This window comes from Salvelinus alpinus, chromosome 35 (genome assembly GCF_045679555.1).
Source record: "Salvelinus alpinus chromosome 35, SLU_Salpinus.1, whole genome shotgun sequence".
NCBI lineage: Eukaryota > Metazoa > Chordata > Actinopteri > Salmoniformes > Salmonidae > Salvelinus > Salvelinus alpinus.
The window spans coordinates 15097620-15118896 of record NC_092120.1 but is presented as its reverse complement, the minus strand read 5'-3'; the positions used below and the strand labels follow the sequence as shown (position 1 = coordinate 15118896).

Here is a 21277-nt window from a genome sequence, read left to right as displayed (position 1 = left end):
GTGTGTTTCTGCTGTCGTCTCTTTCTTTTTCTATGGGAATAAACTTTTAACAGGCACTTGCTTTGTCCTGTGACTAGCTTAGGAGCTAAGTGTTTGTTTTTGTTAACATGGGTGTGTCTGACAGTTTACATAGTTGCTAACATGAACATTTGTCAATGCCTGTCCCCATTATTCATTAACCTTATGATAGCCCATACATAGAATTAGCTACTTCTTCCTGTCTTTGATTTACCTGTATGAGGAAGTTCAGAGTATCAGGGCTATATTTAGGTTGCTGCTTTGCCTGTTTGAATGGCACAGGATAATGTTTTTCTACCAGTAACATGTAAATCCTGGGATCACGGTTTGTTAGTTGAAGTATGTTTTTTTTGGGGTTATGATTTTCTGGGATCAGCCTATTTCAAACAACTGAAGCGGGATGGGATTTTAGGATTATGTGCACATTAGTTTGACTGTAGTGGCTTTGAGAATGTTTTCAACTGAATGAAATTATTTAGAAGAGTAACATTCTGGCTGATGTGCATTGGACTTTTAAGCGTAATGTCATAGAAACCGCAGGTTCTTCTGCTGTAGTTGGTGGGTTGTTTGTATTTTTCTGTGAGGTTTGCTAAATGAAATGACAAATCAGGATTACATGCGCTTCTATGGCCTATATATTTTTTTCAACCCTTTAAACATTAGTTTACCTAAAAAGGCTTAGTGAATGAAATTATTTACACATTTTTCGTTCTGGGTGAAGTTCATTGGACCTCAATGTTTTCATATAAAGTGCATAATGGTGTTGCTGAACCATTGCAGATAGCATTGATTGCTTTTGGGTGGATCCTGTTTATCTTGTCATTATGGTAAACCTGCATGTGATGCGTTAGTCTAATGCCAGAAAAACACTGTAGGTATGACACGTATTCATCATGACATGAGTGCATTTGACAGGTCGGTGCTCTGCTTCAAGAGCCTTGTGGAGTTTTCCATGCAGCCGATCACTTCCCTGTCCAACAGCAGACAAGGAAACAAACACATTCCACATTCTAGTCTGTAGAATGTCAAACATTAATTTGGAATGTGGGACTGACTTTAAGTTAGATGATAAACAACTGTAGTGGCCATTAGAAATAAATTAGCTTTAAGGACGTTTTAATACAATTTATGTGAAGATTGACATGTCATGAAAGCTTCAAATGTTTACACACGCAGACATGGAAAACACTATCTGGCAGCGGTACCCAGACTACCCACATTACAGTTCTACAGGTTCCATAAACTATGTACAAATACACACACTGAGATAAAAAAAACATCCCGCGATAACAGTTTACCCTCACATTTCACAGACGCACACAAACTTGAGGCAGTGGTTTAATGCCAAATAAACTGATACAACTGGTCAGACGAGAGAGAGCGAGACACTGCAGATGTAAAAGGGAGGGATGAAGGAGGAATATAAAGAGGAAATACCATACACAGATTGACAGAGAGAGAAGGGAAAGGAGAGAAATTAACAGAGGGGGAAAACTGGAGGAGTAAGGTCCACTTGGCATGTTAGTGTCTCGGTGTGTCTCAATGGAGATGCAAGGGACTCACTGAATGGGATATTCTCCACTGGGAAAGTACTCTTTGAAAGACCATCTCTGACAGACTGGTACATGTCAGCTACCGCCACAGGTAAGTGTTCACCATCATGATGAACTTGTCATTGTGAGAACTCAATGTACCATACTCTCAAATATAGGCGCTATATTGAATCATTGAAAATCGTATTACTATTTGCACATAGTTTGCAATGTTGATGACCGTTACAACTAATGCAACTTTTGTTGAGTAACTGATACAAAATACCATAGTGACTTACTCTACTAGATAATGTGTTAAAGTATGTGAATTTAACATTTCAGTAGCTCAGCATTTTCAGCTCTACAGTTCAGAACACCAAGACTGTTTTGAACGTGTTCCTGGTCAATATGCTCAAATGTAATTTACATTTTACACAGTCGTACAGACCACTGGCTATGTCTTGTTTGTCAATGGCTCATCCATATTCACAAGCGAACTGAGGGTATGAAACCTAGCATGACAACTCAAAAATAGCATTGGCTTGTGTAAATGGAATTCTAGTCAATAGATTATATGGCAAGTAATGAGTTATGGTATATTCATAGACTAAACTACAGTTGAAGTCGGAAGTTTACATACACCTTTGCCAAGTACATTTAAACTCAGTTTCTCACAATTCCTGACATTTAATCCTAGTAAAAAGTCCCTGTCTTAGGTCAGTTAGGATCACCACTTTATTTTAAGAATGTGAAATGTCAGAATAATAGAAGAGCGAATTATTTATTTCCGATTTTATTTCTTTCATCGCATTCCCAGTGGGTCAGAAGTTTACATACACTCAATTTGTATTTGGTAGCATTGCCTTTAAATTGTTTAACTTGGGTCAATCGTTTCAGGTAGCCTTCCACAAGCTTCCCACAATTAAGTTGGGTGAATTTTGGCCCATTCCTCCTGACAAAGCTGGTGTAACTGAGTCAGGTTTGTAGGCCTCCTTGCTTGCACACGCTTTTTCAGTTCTGCCCACAAATTTTCTATGGAATTGAGGTCAGGGCTTTGTGATGGCCACTCCAATACCTTGACTTTGTTGTCCTTAAGCCATTTTGCCACAACTTTGGAAGTATGCTTGGGGTCATTGTCTATTTGGAAGACCCATTTGCGACCAAGCTTTAACTTCCTGACGGATGTCTTGAGATGCTGATTCAATATATCCACATAATTGTCCATGATGCCATTTATTTTGTGAAGTGCACCAGTCCCTCCTGCAGCAGAGCACCCCCACAACATGATGCTGCCACCCCCGTGCTTCACGGTTGGGATGGTGTTCTTCGGCTTGCAAGCATCCCCCTTTTTCCTCCAAACATAACGATGGTCATTATGACTAAACAGTTCTATTTTTGTTTCATCAGACCAGAGGACATTTCTCCAAAAAAGTACGATCTTTGTCCCCATGTGCAGTTGCAAACCGTAGTCTGGCTTTTTTATGGCGGTTTTGGAGCAGTGGCTTCTTCCTTGCTGAGCGGCCTTTCAGGTTATGTCGATATAAGACTTGTTTTACTGTGGATATAGATACTTTTGTACTCGTTTCCTCCAGCATCTTCACAGGGTCCTTTGCTGTTGTTCTGGGATTGATTTGCACTTTTCGCACCAAAGTACGTTCATCTCTAGGAGACAGAACGTGTCTCCTTCCTGAGCGGTATGACGGCTGCGCTGTCCCATGGTGTTTATACTTGCGTACTATTGTTTGTACAGATGAACATGGTACCTTCAGGCGTTTGGAAATTGCTCCCAAGGATGAACCAGACTTGTGGAGGTCTACCATTTTTTTCTGAGGTCTTGGCTGATTTCTTTTGATTTTCCCATGATGTCAAGCAAAGAGGCACTGAGTTTGAAGGTAGGCCTTGAAATACATTCACAGGTACACCTCCATATGCGCAAATGATGTCAATTAGCCTATCAGAAGCTTCTAAAGCCTATGTGTATTTTAACTTCCGCTTTCAACTGTATATTTCCCTGTCTTTACCTATTTGAGATAGACAAGGTACTTTTTGTTGCCATTGCTAGAAATGCATTCCCTATGCTCTTTATGTTGCCTAAACTAAATTAGCTCTCTGTGACAAACCAATCCCCTTGTCTCACCGACAATCACATTCCTCCACAGCTCCTCTGGAGAGACGTGAAAAACCAGATCCTCACGTCACTCTCCATTTGACTCCAGCCATCACAGCTACGTCTACCACAGCACCTCCACCTGCCTCTGTCCACCATGAGTGACAACAGGGAAAGACAGGGTGCCGATGGAGGCTATGGGGCTGAACAGCCGCCCAACGTCAAACCCAAACCTGACAGCATCAAGAAGGAGAAAAAGGAGAAATCCACCAAGGTGCGTAGGTCCATGAGCACTGACTCCGAGAGAGGAGGGGGATCTGGGAGAAGGAGGGAGAGGAAGAGAGACAAAGGGTTGAGAAGGGAGCGTGGTAGAAGTGAGGAGAACAGGAGGCAAGACAGGGCTGGAGATGACAGCAACCAGAAGAAGTCTGACCCCCAGGAAAACGACATGGAGGACACTGAGTGCGTGGTTTGCTTCTGCGAATACGACAACGTCTTTAAAACCCCCAAGCTGCTCTCCTGCGGGCACACCTTCTGTCTGGAGTGCCTGGCCCGGATCAACGTCACCTCCTTAGAGCTCAAGTCTCTTTCCTGCCCTGTGTGTCGAGAGCTCACCAACCTGCCCCATGGCCGCAACCTGCCCCAGCTGGGCAACAACAAGGACATCTTCCGCAAACTCCCTCCAGAGATGCAGAGGGCACTGTCCGTGCGCTTCAAGCGCAGCAAGGGCAAGCTGGTCCTCAAGAAGCCCCCTCCTGGTACTACTAGCCTGGCCAAGTCCAGCCTCACCCTGCCCACTCTCAAGAAGCAGGACCGGCAGGCCTCCAGCAACCTCCAGCTGGGCACCATGGATCAGGGCCTCGCCACTGTCGTGGACGTGGGTCGCCCCCCTAGCAGGGTCAGAGGTCGCCTGCGCAGGATGTTCCGCACGGACCAGTGCTACTACACCGTGATGGCATCCATCATCACCATCATCGTGGTGCTGATGCTGATGGGCATCCTGGCCTTCATGGTCTTGCCCAATGTGGTCCTCCCCAACGGCAGCAAACCCAACCAGGGGAATTCCAGCCAACCATAACCAGGGGGTCAATTACCCTGAGGAAAAGAGGGGATGGTGGTGGGATGAAGGGAAGTAAGACCAGAGGAGAGAATCACTCAGATATTTTGAGAGGACAAATATTGTCAGTGATCCTAATATCTGCCATTTCATTTTCTTTACTAATACTCAGTTATGAAGAAAATGTGAATGAACTGAAAAGAATGGTGACCCTGAAAGCACTAGTGCACACTCAACTGGGGTCAATACATAACAAGGGCCTTGTTGTTTATGAAGGACTGATGCACAAGAAGTACTAATGGGAAAAGTGTCGCAAGAGTTATTTTTTATCCACCATTTTGTCTTCCTTCCTGCAGTATATAGATCATGAACATGGAACATTTACCCAAATGTGAACGGGACAGCTATTGCGGTGAAGTCAGAGAGGACAATTAATGTTGTCTGGGGAAATGTAATTTATTATAAAGTTGTGTACTATGTAATTGCACTGATGTCTGCCATGGAGAATTATTACAAGTTAGAGATTATTTGATTACACTGAGCATTATCTTATTCTTTACATTGTGATGTAAAAATGTTCAGCTCAAGATTGTTTTACATTCATTGATGTTTAACTAATGTATATTTACGTACAAAATATGAATATACATATAGAGTTCAAATAAGAATGATACATTTGTAAAAAACAAGAAAAACAACAACAATGGAATAGGTCTCTCTTGCCATAGCAGATATATTCCTACCACCCTGAAATGAATGACATTTCCTATAGACCCAGTGCCATGTTACATGCCGTTGCCTTACAGTAAAACCAAATGTGCTGATTTGATTTCTGATAAGATCTTTGCCTGGCGGCACGTTGGTCACTCCTTCCTCTTTTAGTCCTATTAGAGAATCATTTTCTTTTCATTTTTCTTTTCGTTTTTGTACTATTTCCTGACAGGTTCAGTGTGTGTGTGTGTATGTGTGTGTGTACTGTTTTAACATTTTACTGAAAGCTACACTATACAGAACATTAACAACACCTGCTCTTTCAATTACATATACTTACCAGGTGAATTCAAGTGAAATCTATGATCCCTTATTGATGTCACTTGTTAAATCCACTTCAATCAGTTTCGATAAGGGGAGGAGACGGGTTAAAGAAGGATTTTGAAGCCTTGAGACAATTGAGACCTGGATTGTGTATGTGAGCCATTCAGAGGGTGAATGGGCAAGACAAAAGATTTAAGTGCCTTTGAACTGGGTATGGTAGTAGGTGCCAGGCGCACCGGGGTGCAACTCAATATTAGGAAGGTGTTCCTAATGTTTGGTATACTCAGTGTATGTATCAGTGAAACAGTGTCACTCATGACTAGTTCTAGTTGTAGTAGCTATGTTTTCCATTCTATGGTTGTCAGTGTGACAGACAAACCTCTTACAAGGCACCTTGCATGCAAGTAATTCATAATGGAAAGGAGGCAGTGACATTTGACAGCATGACTAAGCGTATGTGTTGTATAACATGCAAGCGTTTTATTAATTGTTTAAGAAATATGCTCTTAATCATTAAAATATCAAATTTGAATGGTTACCTAAAAGTTAATATTGTGGTGAGAGCAGAAACAAGACTCATTTTGTAAACAACAAAAAATGCTCGGGCCACCACTGATGCTCGGGCCACCACTTGACCTAATCTGGCTATGCGAGTATGTCTTTGTCTTTTTTACAAGCAGGTGTTGACACAGACATAAGTCTATTTCAACCACTGTTAACCAGAACACCCTGTATTTCATTTGATGTTCTTATGGTAAATTCATTATAGTAAGTAATTCTTATGGTAAACCCATTCATTTTTTGTTCCCACTTTATAGGCCTATTTAGTGATGCTAAAGCAAGTAATTCTACGCACATACAATAGGCAGGTACATTGTAATTACATAGCATTGTTGTCTCTTTTTCTCTCTCTCTCTGTGTGTGTGTGTGTGTGTGTGTGTGTGTGTGTGTGTGTGTGTGTGTGTGTGTGTGTGTGTGTGTGTGTGTGTGTGTGTGTGTGTGTGTGTGTGTGTGTGTGTGTGTTTATAGAGGGACATACAATAGGGCAAACAATTTCAGATAAGCTGTTATCTCCCCAGAAATATATCACAACAATCATTATTAATGTATTTTCAAATATTTGAAATTGTGTAAGCCAGAGAGAAATGCCAGGTGTTGTAAATTGTGACTTTATATCAATTGTCCATAGGCTATTCTATTTTAATCCATTTAAACCAGTTTTATGCAATCTATTTCAACATTGTGCGGGGACCAAACCTTGTTCGCCACTCCTCTGAGCTTCTGCTTGGGTGAACCAGACCCCGGTCCAGAAAGACCCCTGACGCAAACTGGATATTGGCCTAACCGTGCGAGTGTTCGGATTGAATAGCTAACGTTATGTCGTCAAACATGGATATGTTTTCCTCTTGAATTACAGTGCTTGCATAAGTTTATGGTAGATGTGTGACAATAGAATTAACGTTGTGGACAGTCACCACTAGAATATCGAGAACGATGGCTTCTACCCCTTCTGCTTCTGCTTTGTTTGCTGTTCTACGGTGTCGTGGGAATATCCTAGCCAGGAATCAAGCAAAGAAGAAGCTGCCTGCTACCTCGGGATACAGCCTCGTATTGGTTTGCGGAGCGGTATGTGACTCCGTGCTGCCAAAACGAACTCCCTCAGTATGGAAGTCATTTTTTCAAGGACAACATCTTCAGTTTGGAAATGGAGTGTCTGTGGAATATAAACCTGAGTCGAACAGCAAAACGAGAGATTATGAGTCAGGAAATTATACCTGTCAAGCAAAGATTACGGAGCCAATAATTTGCTCGCCAGGGGCCCCGCGCTCCTTGAATGTGCCAAATGCCCAAAATGAAAAATGGCATTACTCATAGGAACTATGAGAACACTTTTTGGGGGACAAAATCATAGAAACCTCCCCTGCCATTTTGAATGTGTCCATAACTTGGCATAATAAGGAAATAGAGGAAAATATGATCTCTGCTTTTATCCTAAATGGTTGGTCTACTCTGAAGAACAGGTGCTTATTTTTCACCCTGTTTGTGTCTGAAATCATGCATGTGAAACTGGGAGTGTTCTGCAGGTCCAGGCCAAATGGTGTTGGGGAAGCTGCCATGGAGGGACAGACCACACACCACGATCAGAGGAAAAAGCACCTCTGTCAAAAGTATTGCTCAACAGGTGAGTGAAGAACATTGAGATTTCATAATTAAGCCTCTGCCATAGTCTACTGTGCCTGAACCACTGAACATTTGTGTGCTATACCCAATGAAAACCATACCCCAATGTAATGACAAATATGTTCAAAACAATATGCTTCACAATGTAGCCTATTTTTGTTCAGTTTTGCAGGGTGAGTCATTGAATTAACAAAGTGGAAGGCACAACTAAGGGCCTGAACAGCTGTGCACACCCATACACACACACTACCAAATATGCATAGGTGACACTCCCAGGTCCCCGGTTGGAATGTCCAATGTGAAAGCACACTGTTTTAATATTTTCAAAGCACTTTGTATGGGGAACTGACTTCCAGAAAGGCGTTGAACAGTAAGCACCTGACTTTGAGACACGCTACATGATGACATGTTTTCTTATCAGTTGATAAGTCACTCAGTTGTTTTGACAATCGCTTTGCTGTATGAAAGCCAAATATCACTGTCAGCTCTGAGGATTATTAGAAATAAACAACAAATCTGACAGATTTTAAAAATATTGTTCAGGGAATAATCATGCTATAAACTCCATCAAATCAATCTAACACCCTTTTGATTTCACCGGATACTCTACATTGTTTGTAGTCTTTTATTGATCTGCAGGTTGCATTGCATGTACACTGAGTGTACAAAATACTAAGAACGCCTTCTTAATATTGAGTTGCAAGGACTACAAGGTGTCGAAAGCGTTCCACAGGGATGCTAGCCCATGTTGACTCCAATGCTTCCCACAGTTGTATCAAGTTGGCTGGTTGTCCTTTGGGTGGTGGACCATTCTTGATACACAGAAAACTGTTGTGCATGAAAAACCCAGCAGCATTGGAGTGTAAATGAGTTCTTGACACACTCAAACTGGTGTGCCTGGCACCACCATACCCTGTTCAAAGGCCCTTAAATATTTTGTCTTGCCCATTCACCCTCTGAATGACACACATACACAATCCATGTCTTAATTGTCTCAAGGCTTAAAATCCTTCTTTAACCTGTCTCCTCCCCTTCATCCAAACTGATCGAAGTGGATTTAACAGGTGACATCAATAAGGGATCAAAGCTTTCACCTGGATTCACCTGGTCAGTCTATGTCAGGGATGGACAACTTTGATGGTGGTAGGGACCACAAAACATTTCACCATTCTTATTACAAGTTTAAGATAGCTGGCCGCTAGACTAACTTACTAATCTAAATAAAATGGCTGACATGGGCTAATTGAGTGACCGCTGATCACAACCAAATTTCGAAATTGCACCGTGTGTATTCTAACTCAACAGTAAGTTGAGACCCCGACAGAGTTCAGCGGGCCTACAAAAGGGGCGCCACGGCCGCATGCGCCAGTTGCCCATCCCTGGTCCATGTCATGGAAAGAGCAGGTGCTCCTAATGTTTTGTACACTCAGTGTATAATTTCACCCCTTGTGATACACAAAATGTTCCATGTATTGTCACGAACACAAAGGAGTTAGGAATGTAGTATCACATGACTAAAGGTGCACACAAATGGGTGTGTGATTGGCTATATAAGCCTATCCTGTTGCATAATGATGCCAGATTACCTTACTAGAATGAGATATAGGCCCAGGGTCAACTTTCTTCTGTTGATTCTCGACAGGTGTCAACTGTGATTGTATGGTAACATGATATTTATCTTTATTGGGCTGAAGCCAAATTTGGCCTTTTTGATGAATAACCAAGAACAATTACATCTTTTGTGGTCTGGAAGATAATAGCCTACACAAAATGTGATTATCCTGAAATGTATGCCCATTGATTGCTTCTTGTTTCCTTTAGTTACTGGAAATGCAATGGTAAGTAGGCCTATGATCAATAAAGGCCTACAGCCCTTGTGCTGAATGCAGTATTTTTGCATTTGTAAACATGAAAAACTCTTATTTATTATTATTTTTACCATGTAATACATTCATGAAATATGAACATATCTGGAATATTAATATTTATTGGGAAAATAAAAGAACATTAAGAACATGACAAAAAAACGTTCTCCGAAAGACATGCATCTAAGATAGGTATGTTTAAGACTAGTACACAGGGTGATACAGTTTAATGACTATGAATCGTACTGGATTTGCTCAGCCCTATTTGGTCCAGTTGGGTAAATTCTCAAGGTGACGGTTATTAAGGCAGGACTTCCGGTAAAAAAAATTGCTATCCGGAAGACTGCACTCTAGTGTCTTGAGAAAACAAATGGCAGGAATGAAACTGTCGAAATGAAGTTGATTTGATAATAAAAACAATCCAAATTAAAGTGTGACGACGATACATTTATTAATCTTCACTTGCTTATTGATCCTGCATATTGTCATCGAAGAGGTTAGTGAAACGAAGGAAGAAATGGCTACAGAGACCGAATTCTACGTTATGAAACTGGAGGTAAGTGCTAATTTATGGGAATTAAATTTTCTGTCTAAAATTAGCTGCCTAGCAATTCGGTCGAAAGATTACCAAGGTCCAATATAGTTATCAAACAATGGATGAATTACTCCGATAATAAAGTAAATCTGTCGCATTTCGGAGGTGCGTGGCGAGAGCTAGCTACAGGTGATATAAAAATCGATTAGCCTATGAATGTCACCTTTCCAGTATGTCTTTCCCTCCAACTATCTACAGTGGGCTTATAGTTCATACTTTTGTACTCGATTAATGTAAGTGACAGTGACTTTGTTAATTGACTAGCTTTTGAACCCTGTGTTTTATCTATATCAATTTTATCATTTCAGATTGACAGGGAAGGTATGAACTGAAGACCAGCGCTTTCACCCCCTAACCAGCTCACCTACCTCCTGTCCAAGATGAATCCAGCTCTCCCTCATACCTTATACATATTCCTTGTCTTTTTTTGACTCAGGCTTTACCTAATTATGTTAACCTGTTTATGTTTTCATTACTTTAATACAAGATTTAAACTAACCAATTAACCTCTCCACATGTCCTTCTTGTGTTCTGCATTCCTTTGTCACTTCCTTTCCCTCGTAAGTTGTTTGGGCCATGCTCCGTAAGAGAGGTTCTGCTATTCTCTGTGGTGCTTTTCTCTTTGTCGCCTGGAATGCCGTCGTGGTCTTCTATCTGTGGGGCCGACCCCTGTCTGGTCGAGAGGAGAGGGAGATGGATGGAGGACGAGGAGGGGCTGATTTGGCTGGGGATGTGATCCACATGGCAGAAGCCTTTGAGGCAGAGCTTGAAATGCAGAGAAAAATCCTGCTTCAGATACAGGGTCATCGGTCACTATGGGAACAACCCAATGAGAATGGCGCCAGCAGAGGTGGCCCCCCTCAAGTGGTCATTCCCATCTTGGTTATAGCCTGCAACAGAGTTACTGTCAAACGCTGCCTGGACAAACTCATAGAGTACCGCCCCTCAGTTGAACTCTACCCAATTATAGTCAGCCAGGACTGTGGGCATGCGGAGACTGCACAGGTGATTGGTTCTTATGGCAGTCAGGTAACTCACCTGAAACAACCAGACCTGTCAGATATTGCCGTGAGACCAGAACACAAGAAGTTCCAGGGCTACTACAAAATCTCCAGGCACTATCGCTGGGCTCTCAACCAGGTTTTCAACTCTCTTTCACATTCCTCTGTTGTTATTGTGGAAGATGATTTGGAGGTAATCATTTTCTCTACTCTGACTTGAAATATGCATTGAAGTGAAATGTTAAATCCATTTGTTTTGTGCTCATCATTGTTTACATCCTCTCTAGTTGCCAGTTGAACAACTAAAAAAACATTATTTTTCCATTCTCTCACTAGGTGGCACCAGACTTCTTTGAGTATTTCAGATCCCTTCACCCAATCCTGAAATCTGACCCGTCTCTGTGGTGTGTGTCTGCCTGGAATGACAATGGTCGGGACGGCTACGTCGACCCTGGTAAAGCAGACCTCCTGTACAGGACAGACTTCTTCCCTGGGCTGGGCTGGATGATGCTCAAGGAACTCTGGATGGAGCTGGAGACCAAGTGGCCTGGTGCATTCTGGGATGACTGGATGCGTCAGCCAGATCAGCGCAGAGATCGAGCCTGTATTCGACCCGAAATATCCAGAACTTTAACCTTTGGACGGAAAGGTGTGAGCCTAGGCCAATTTTATGACAAATACCTACGCTACATTAAACTGAATAGTGAATTTGTGCCTTTCACCAAGCTGGATCTGGCTTACTTGAAGGAGGAAAAATACAAGGAGATCTTTGAGAAGCAGGTTTACAGTGCGCCTTTGGTCAAATATGAAGAGGTCCAACGGGGACAGTTAAAAGGAGCGGGTCCATTTTGTCTACACTACTCAAGCAGAGATGGTTTCAAAGTGTTGGCCAAAAACCTGGGCGTGATGGAGGACTTGAAGTCAGGGGTCCCACGGACAGGGTATCGGGGAGTGGTCAGTTTCCTGTCAAGGGGAAGGAGAATCTTCCTGGCACCCCCTCCGGGATGGAGCAAATATGACCCAACCTGGAGTTGATGACAAACACAAAGGACTGAAGAGGAAAGGGCTCTGCACATTACAGATAGTACTATGGCAACAGAAGTGAGACCAATGAATGCCAGATGTGGACCTGGCTTTAAGCTATAGTGAGATTATGAGATGCCTATCCTCTCTCTTCCATTTCTGATGTTTGATTTTTCTCCCCATACTTCTCAGGATTTTTCATACGCTCAAATAAATATATTTTTGCAATGTGAGGTTGGGATAGTAGGGTAGGTACCGATGTCATTATTTTCAGAGATTTATTTTTTTATATACTCTAATCATGCACATGAAATTCAATGCAACATCCACTTTGATTATTCTCAGTCTTGTAAGCAATTTCTGGGAGACTATCTGTTACTAATCTATGTCAGATGAAAAATATATTATCTGTGGCGTGTTCAATAATGGTGGTGGTCAACTAGTGATTGGTCCTAAAGTATAATTGCTTCACAATATTTAGTTAATCTTTTGGAGAACTGTTTTGACTATTTTAACCTGGTTATAATAATGCTTAATGTTTTTCCCAAAGAGACGGCTACTGAAGTGTGTATTTATTTAAATGCAAGATACACATCACAAATGCTGTATGTTATGTACTTAAGGAATTAAATCCTACCAATCAACTCTGCTGTTTATGGCATTTGTTTCAGCCTAGGTTCCTTTGCCATATTAATAGGTGGCAGGTACACCAGTTGGTGTCAAGAACTGCAAAGCTGCTGGGTTTTTAATGCTCAACAGTTTCCTGTGTGTATCATGAATGGTCTTCCACCCAAAGGACATCCAGCCAACTTGACACAAATGTGGGAAGGGGGGGTGCAACTCAATATTAGGAGTGTTAGGTATACTCAATGTATATATTTTTCTAATTAATGATCTCCACCTCACATAAGGCTACTAAATATTGAACAATTTAAACAATTGCCCCCCCTCCCCAAAACACGTGTAAATATTGGACTATAAATTGTGCCTTCCTGTATTATACTTATGCTAAAATGTTTATTCTATTCTACTTAGCCATTTCCTTTATGGTCGTATTCTTATCTTGTATTATTGTTCTTGCATTGTCGAAAAGGAACCTGCAAGTAAGACGAGGCATGGCTACGGAACCAGTAAGAGTTCAAACCAAAGGACGAGGTAAGCGTTCTCTATTTACCTTTTGTTTTGCTAGCTAAGAACATAGCTAGCAAGCAAGCGGTGGAGGGAACGCTAGGTGGGAGAGATGGAGGAGAGACTACTGGTGATGAAAAAATATAATTATTTATTGGCTATATTTAATTTCAATGTCCGTTATTTGCAGTCAATTTCTTTTTAAATAATGTTTTGTTTTTATGCAACGTGCTAACGTTAGCTAGCTGTAGAGCTAGCTACTGTACTGGTAGTGTCGTCACGTTAGCCTCCTGTGGCTAAACTAGCGGGATTGAATGATAGTCTGGCTTTGCTGTCTGTTAAAATATTTTTTCCCCTATGGTCCTAATCAAATTCTCACACATACAAAACGCAGTTAGTAACTGGCTAGAACACAGCTAGTTGGCTAAAAAGAAAAGCAACGGTACCGTTATTTGGTTAGCTAACGTTAGCTTGCTAACTGGGCCTGGAATGGAGCCAGGTGATTTGCGTGTGAGCCCAGCCGGCTCAGGAGACCCCGAAGTGGGCGAATGGAGGGAAGAGACCCCTGGTGGGGATGCTGAGGTGAAGGGTGGGGAACCAAATGACAAGGAAATGAATGGAGATACAGCTGAATCGGTGCTCAAAGAGAAAGACACCTTCGAGGGAGAAGAGTGTAAAGAGAAGAACGAAGGTGAACTGCACAGCCCATACGAAGAGGAATTGGATCCCAGAATTCAGGTGGGGAAAAGTTGACTGAACCCTTATAATATATTTTGATCTGAATGGGATTTCCTGGTCTATGCTACATAGCTAAAGGTTTACCGAATGAGTTGCATGCATGAGTAGATTCACTGCAGTTTGTGGTATTGGATGGTCTCTTAGCCTACTGTTGATAATTCAACAGGGGAGGGATGTTTTGCTCAGTCCCTGAGGGCTAATTCAGGAGGATGAAATCAATGTTTGTGCACATGCCACTCTTTCTGATATCATGATGGGATTAATCTATGTTAATCCAGGTTGAAATCTACAGGGTTTATCCACCAAATGTAACAGTGGTTCCAAGAGAGCTAATATTAACTGATTGTGTTGTTACAAACCAACTAATCAAAGTATCTGCTTCCTCCTGTGCTCCCTCATATATTTTCTGTTTCCAGGAGGAGTTGGAACACCTCAACGAGGCCAGTGTAGAAATCAACCAACTAGAACTGCACTTGGATGTAAGTGGATATCATCACCTCTCCCATGATAAATCTGGCCCCATACATCACCCCTTTCGGTACTAATCAGGTTTTTCCAAAGAATCAATCATCAGTTCATTTTCAATTCCCATAACATGCTGTAAACCCATTGTTAATCTGGAAATATGCTTTAAATGAGCAGAAATGCCCATTACAATGAAATCTGATAAGGAATTCCTTTTGTGTATGTGTAGGATGCCAGATCGGGTTACAGGAAGATCCTCACAGACTCAGCCAGAAAACTGAACGCCCACAGCTCCCAGCTTGGTACCTGCATCGAGAAGGCCAGGCCCTACTATGAGGCTCGTCGACTTGCCAAGGAGGTACTGTTGTACATGCACTGTGTGGGATTTTGTTGCATTTGCAACAATACATTTCAAGAGTTCTTTATCACTGAATCAAAATATGGGACACAAAATATGCAGTATTTGCCATTCACCTGCTTGTCCCACTTTTCTCAAAACTCAACAACAGTTTAATCGTTTGTCCCACGTGATTGGTTGCTGTGCAACTGCATGCCCTGTTTTCTCAGTATCTGATTGGCTGTCCCTCTCACAGGCTCAGCAGGAGACCCAGAAGGCAGCGCTGAGCTATGAGCGGGCCGTTTCCATGCACACGGCTGCCAGGGAGATGGTGTACGTGGCAGAGCAGGGCCTCATGGCCGACGGCAGGAACACCCTGGACCCCACCTGGCAGGAGATGCTCAACCATGCTACCTCCAAGGTAACAGGGGAAACCCCAGATACTGCTATAACTGCATCAGCACAAAATAAAATGCTAAATGTGTTCATCAGTTAGTATGTGAGCGAGCTGATGTGGTATTCATTTAATCAGTATTTCCCTTACAATCCCCACCCCACCGCCAAGTAGCTACAGTTGAAGTCGGAAGTTTATATACACTTAGGTTGGAGTCATTAAAACTCGTTTTTCAACCACTCCACAAATTTCTTGTTAACCAACTATAGTTTTGGCAAGTCGGTTAGAACATCTACTTTGTGCATGACACAAGTCATTTTTCCAACAATTGTTTACAGACAGATTATTTCACTTATAATTCACTGTATCACAATTCCAGTGGGTCAGAAGTTTACATACACTGAGTTGACTGTGCCTTTAAACAGCTTGGAAAATTCCAGAAAATTATGTCATGGCTTTAGAAGTTTCTGATAGGCTAATTGACATAATTTGAGTCAATTGGAGGGTGTACCTGTGGATGTATTTCAAGGCCTACCTTCAAACTCAGTGCCTCTTTGCTTGACAACATGGAAAAATCTAAAGAAATCAGCCAGACCTCAGAAAAAAAATGGTAGACGTCCACAAGTCTGGTTCATCCTTGGGAGCAATTTCCAAACGCCTGAAGGTACCACGTTCATCTGTACAAACAATAGTACGCAAGTATAAACATGGGACCACGCAGCCGTCATAGTGCTCAGGAAAGAGACGCATTCTGTCTCCTAGAGATGAACGTACTTTGGTGCGAAAAGTGCAAATCAATCCCAAAACATCAGCAAAGGACCTTGTGAAGATGCTGGAGGAAACGGGTACAAAAGTATCTATATCCACAGTAAAACGAGTCCTATATCGACATAACCTGAAAGGCTGCTCAGCAAGGAAGAAGCCATTGCTCCAAAACCACCATTAAAAAGCCAGACTACGGTTTGCAACTGCACATGGAGACAAAGATTGTGCTTTTTGGAGAAATGTCCTCTGGTCTGATGAAACAAAAATAGAACTGTTTGGCCATAATGACCATCGTTATGTTTGGAGGAAAAAGGGGTAAGCTTGCAAGCACGGAGGTGGCAGCATCATATTGTGGGGGTGCTTTGCAGCAGCAGGGACTGGTGCACTTCACAAAATAGATGGCATCATGAGGAATAAAATGTTGTGGATATATTGAAGCAACATCTTAAGACATCAGTCAGGAAGTTAAAGCTTGGTCGAAAATGGGTCTTCCAAATGGACAATGACCCCAAGCATACTTCCAAAGTTGTAGCAAAATGGCTTAAGGACAACAAAGTCAAGGTATTGGAGTGGCCATCACAAAACCCTGACCTCAATCCTACAGAAAGTTTGTGGGGAGAACTGAAAAAGCGTGTGCGAGAAAGGAGGTCTACAAACCTGACTCAGTTACACCAGCTCTGTCAGGAGGAATGGGACAAAATTCACCCAACTTATTGTGCGAAGCTTGTGGAAGGCTACCCAAAACGTTTGACCCAAGTTAAACAATTTAAAGGCAATGCTACCAAATACAAATTGAGTGTATGTAAACTTCTGACCCACTGGGAATGTGATGAAAGAAATAAAAGCTGAAATAAATCACTATTATTCTGACATTTCACATTCTTAAAATAAAGTGGTAATAACTGATCTAAGACAGGGACTTTTTACTAGAATTAAATGTCAGGAATTGTGAAAAACTGAGTTTAAATGTATTTGGCTAAGGTATATGTAAACTTCCGACTTCAAGTGTATGTTCCCCCATGACTAAAACTGGTTTAAAATGAGTTTCGCAGGATATTGGTAAACTATGCTACTTCCAAGGCAACATGGGGAAACCCCAGCTACCAGTGTAAGCAGTATTCCAGTTTATGTGTTGCATTCTGTCATCGTATTGTTGTATCATTGCATCAAACGTGATCCATGTGTAGGCTATTTGAGGTGGCTGATATGGTATACATTGAATCAGTATTTTCCTTACCATTCCCCACCCCCCGGGTAGCTATTTTCTCCTATGCCTAAACTCTGTTTTAATTGGATTGGTTTATATTAGTTAAGCAGTTTGTTTTGTTAGGTTGGTTGGGGGTTAGGATACTGATTGGGGTGTTTTCCCGTCTTAACATTTTGTGTGGTTGTGTGCTCAAGGTGAACGAGGCAGAGGAGGAGCGCCTACGCAGCGAACGGGAGCACATGCGTGTCACCCACTCTTGTCAGACGGCAGAGGCTCGAGTCCAGACACTGCAAAAATCTCTCAAGAGGGCCATCGTTAAGTCCAAGCCTTACTTTGAGCTCAAGGCCCAGTTCAACTACATACTTGAGGTACATAGATATATAATATACAGTGCAGTCGGGAAAGTATTCAGACCCCTTGACTTTTTCCACATTTTGTTACGTTACAGCCTTATTATAACATTTATTAAATTCATTAATTATACGCACAATACCCCATAATGACAAAGTGAAAACAGGTTTTTAGACAGTTTTGTGCATTTTATAAAAAAACAGAGCTAGGCACACACTTGTCTATATAATGTCCAACAGTTGACAGTGCATGTCTGAGCAAAAACCAAGCCATGAGGTCAAAGGAATTGTCCGTAGAGCTCCGAGACAGGATTGTGTCGAGGTACAGGTCTGGGGAAGAGTACCAAAAAAGGTCTGCAGCATTGAAGGTCCCCAATAACACAGTGGCCTCCATCATTCTTAAATGGAAGTAGTTTGGAACCACCAAGACTCTTCCTAGAGCTGGCCGCCCGGCCAAACTGAGCAATCGGGGGAGAAGGGCCTTGGTCAGGGAAGTGACCAAGAACCTGATGGTCACTGACATTGCTCCAGAGTTCCTCTGTAGAGATGGGAGAACCTTCCATAAGTACAACCATCTCTGCAGCACTCCACCAATTAGGCCTTTATGGTAGAGTGGCCAGACGAAAGCCACTCCTCAGTAAAAGGCACATGACAGCCCTCTTGGAGTTTGCCAAAAGGCACCTAAAGGACTCTCATTCCATGAGAAACAAGATTTTCTGGTCTGATGAAACCAAGATTGAACTCTTTGGCCTGAATGCCAAGCGTTACGTCTGGAGGAAACCTGGCACTATCTCTACGGTGAAGCATGGGGGTGGCAGCAGCATGCTGTGAGGATGTTTTTCAGGTGCAGGGACTGGTAGACTAGTTAGGGTCGAGAGAAAGATGAATGGAGCAAAGTACAGAGAGATCCTTGATGAAAACCTGCTCCAGAGCGCTCAGGACCTCAGACTGTGGCGAAGGTTCACCTTCCAACAGGACAATGACCCTAAGCGCAGGAGTGGCTTCGGTACAAGTCTCTGAATGTCCTTGAGTGGCTCAGCCAGAGCCCGGACTTGAACCCGATCGAACATCTCTGTAGTGACCTGAAAATAGCTGTGCAGTGACGCTTTATTGGTAATACATTTGCAGAAATTTCTAAACCTGTTTTTGCTTTGTCATTATGGGGTATAGTGTGTAGATTGATGAGGGGGAAAAACTATTTTATCCATTTTAGAATAAGGCTGTAACAAAATAAAAAGTCAAGGGGTCCGAATACTTTCCGAATGCACTGTTTTTCATATATAACACTGGAGGCTGCTGAGGGGAGGAAGGCTCATAATAATGTCTGCAACGGGGAAATGGAATGGCATCAAACACATGGAAACCATGAGTTTGGTGTATTTGATACCGTTCTACTTATTCCACTCCAGCCACTACCACTAGCCCATCCTCCCCAATCAAGGTGCCACCAACCACCTGTGATATATAATATATGTTGCAATTAATATATATGTAATTTCAAGCTGTTATTGTAAGAAAAGCATGGAAATGGTTGATACAGAGCTGTCATGTCCGTCCATGATCGCTCCTGTTGGTTATTGTTCCCTCTTTGGCCTCAAACCAAGGAGGAAGTAATGTTGTATGTTGCTCTCTTTTCTCTCCATCATATTGGGTTTTCTGTTACTTCAGGAGCACAAAACCAAAGTGATGCAGCTGGAGGAGCATGTGACCAAAGTGAAAAACCGCTACTCTGTCGCCCTGCACAAACTGGAGCAAATCAGCGAGGCCATTCACGCTCAGCGGGGACAGGACCAAACGGAAGGTGGACAAACCATGGTCTGTGGTGGGCGGAGTCCCCCTATTGGGGCGGAGTCAGACAGTGTGGTGTGTGGTGCCGAGGGCGGGGCATGTGGAGGAGGGGCAATAGAGACTGACAGGGTGGACAGAAGCGGAGTGGCGGATAAGAAAATTGGGCTGGTGGAGAAATACAGGGAGAACGAGAACGGGCGAGAGAGGCCCGAGACACATGGAGAGAGAGCAGGGTCAGATTCCCTCTCCGTCTTCAGTCTGCAGACCATCGCTTCCGACCTGGAGAAATGCGATTCCATCGAACACCTCGGGGAATTTAGCGATGTGGGCAGTCTGCCTGGGGAGGATGGAGAGAATGAGAGGGAGGAGAGAGGGGGAGGGAGGGAAAGAGAAAGAAAGGAAGGACAAATGCAGCGCCAACAGCAGTTCCTGAAGCAACATCACAGGAGCTTCAGCTTGTGAGAGCTGTCCTTATAGTTTATCAATTGAAAAGAAAATAAGTGTCCGGTCTAGCTAGCTCATTATCCTGGCAAAGACCAAAATATAAAATAAGAGAAATCAGATCTGCTGTATCTAAAGTAACACATTTAAACGGGTGTATGATACTCCGTAGTAACGAAGCACAGGTACGCTGACAAGTAAGACCTGACATTATAAGGAGCCTGACAGGTTTTGCATCATATTACAACACTACTGAAACTCCTAGACCATACATGCCTCTGAGATTAGCTGCTTTACTTCCCTTACTCTGGCAATAAGGAAACGTTAGACAGGTATGTCCTAGTGCATGAAGGAACAATCCAAGTAAGAGACTACAATAAACATGACAAACGGGGTCCCTATTCAATCTAAATGACGGTAACTGAATTTCTGGTGTAAGTTAAAAACAATGTTCTTGTGCAACAAAAAAGTACGTGTGAATTCATATGCACGTCAAATATAGATTTTTTTTTTTTGTTTCACACTGTAAATATTGTTTATTTTAGTACATAAATTCAAACGCATATTGCAAAAAGTGCTAGAAGAATTTGTTAAAAAAAAAGATATATATGTTTTTTAACATGTTCTGGAAACCTGGTTTCAGGGTTCGAATCAAAAGGACCCCAAAACACATTAAAGAGGGTTACAAACTCCATTCTGACAACTTGCTTGATGACAGAAAGCACTCCGAACTATTTATTTGGACTTTTATTACATGTGTACTAGTATTCAGGGCTAACTAAAAAAAATTATAAATTGTTCATAAAAGATCACACTGACATAATATTATATTTTACTATTTTAAGCCCATAATTTTAAGATCCTATTGTTTAGTATTTTTTAAATATAATAATTTCCCAATATATTGTTTCTTTAGAGCCACCTGGGTCGTAAACTGAAATGTGCCTTGCCCTTGACACAGTACGACGCAAACATAGACAGCACAGCACTGGCTGCAACAGCATACTGTTCAAATCTGTGTATACAGTATTAAACTGTGGTCAACAGTTGAGAAATACTCCCATGAAGGACATGCTTTTGACCATATGATTAATTTGAATAATCTATGAGTCATCCTGACACTGTTTTGTCTAGACTTGTTCTGTTTTTTATTTTTATTAATTTGAATATGTTGTCAGTGTACTGCTTTGGCAAAGTGGATGGTACAAGAAATGTATTCAATAGATTAAATGTAAGTTTGTGTATAATTA

General features: G+C 42.0%; 3 protein-coding genes across 3 annotated transcripts; all 3 read left to right on the top strand.

The window, feature by feature from the left end:
• Window positions 1-1523: 1523 nt before the first annotated feature.
• LOC139564454 (E3 ubiquitin-protein ligase RNF183-like) lies at window positions 1524-4864 on the top strand. The gene is made up of 2 exons (XM_071383986.1): window positions 1524-1662; window positions 3710-4864. The coding sequence occupies exon 2, from the start codon at window positions 3815-3817 to the stop codon at window positions 4733-4735; it is 921 nt and encodes a 306-aa protein (XP_071240087.1). The 5' UTR covers window positions 1524-1662; window positions 3710-3814; the 3' UTR covers window positions 4736-4864.
• Window positions 4865-10088: 5224 nt separating this feature from the next.
• Window positions 10089-13058, top strand: LOC139564453 (alpha-1,3-mannosyl-glycoprotein 2-beta-N-acetylglucosaminyltransferase-like). Its single transcript, XM_071383985.1, has 3 exons — window positions 10089-10351; window positions 10699-11584; window positions 11728-13058. The coding sequence occupies exons 2-3, from the start codon at window positions 10967-10969 to the stop codon at window positions 12424-12426; spliced, it is 1317 nt and encodes a 438-aa protein (XP_071240086.1). The 5' UTR covers window positions 10089-10351; window positions 10699-10966; the 3' UTR covers window positions 12427-13058.
• Window positions 13059-13593: 535 nt separating this feature from the next.
• LOC139564452 (SH3 domain-binding protein 5-like) lies at window positions 13594-20182 on the top strand. Its single transcript, XM_071383984.1, has 6 exons — window positions 13594-14280; window positions 14697-14759; window positions 14975-15103; window positions 15339-15503; window positions 17643-17816; window positions 19467-20182. The coding sequence occupies exons 1-6, from the start codon at window positions 14032-14034 to the stop codon at window positions 20046-20048; spliced, it is 1362 nt and encodes a 453-aa protein (XP_071240085.1). The 5' UTR covers window positions 13594-14031; the 3' UTR covers window positions 20049-20182.
• The last annotated feature ends 1095 nt before the right edge of the window (window positions 20183-21277 follow it).

Excerpts from the sequence above, each read along its gene's own strand:
- LOC139564452 (XM_071383984.1), top strand. The coding sequence starts at position 14,032 with ATGGAGCCAGGTGATTTGCGTGTGAGCCCAGCCGGCTCAGGAGACCCC. Across the intron at positions 14,760-14,974 it reads AACTAGAACTGCACTTGGAT|GATGCCAGATCGGGTTACAG; the intron begins GTAAGTGGATAT and ends GTGTATGTGTAG. Across the intron at positions 15,504-17,642 it reads TCAACCATGCTACCTCCAAG|GTGAACGAGGCAGAGGAGGA; the intron begins GTAACAGGGGAA and ends TGTGTGCTCAAG.
- LOC139564453 (XM_071383985.1), top strand. The coding sequence starts at position 10,967 with ATGCTCCGTAAGAGAGGTTCTGCTATTCTCTGTGGTGCTTTTCTCTTT. Across the intron at positions 11,585-11,727 it reads TTGTGGAAGATGATTTGGAG|GTGGCACCAGACTTCTTTGA; the intron begins GTAATCATTTTC and ends TTCTCTCACTAG.
- LOC139564454 (XM_071383986.1), top strand. The coding sequence starts at position 3,815 with ATGAGTGACAACAGGGAAAGACAGGGTGCCGATGGAGGCTATGGGGCT.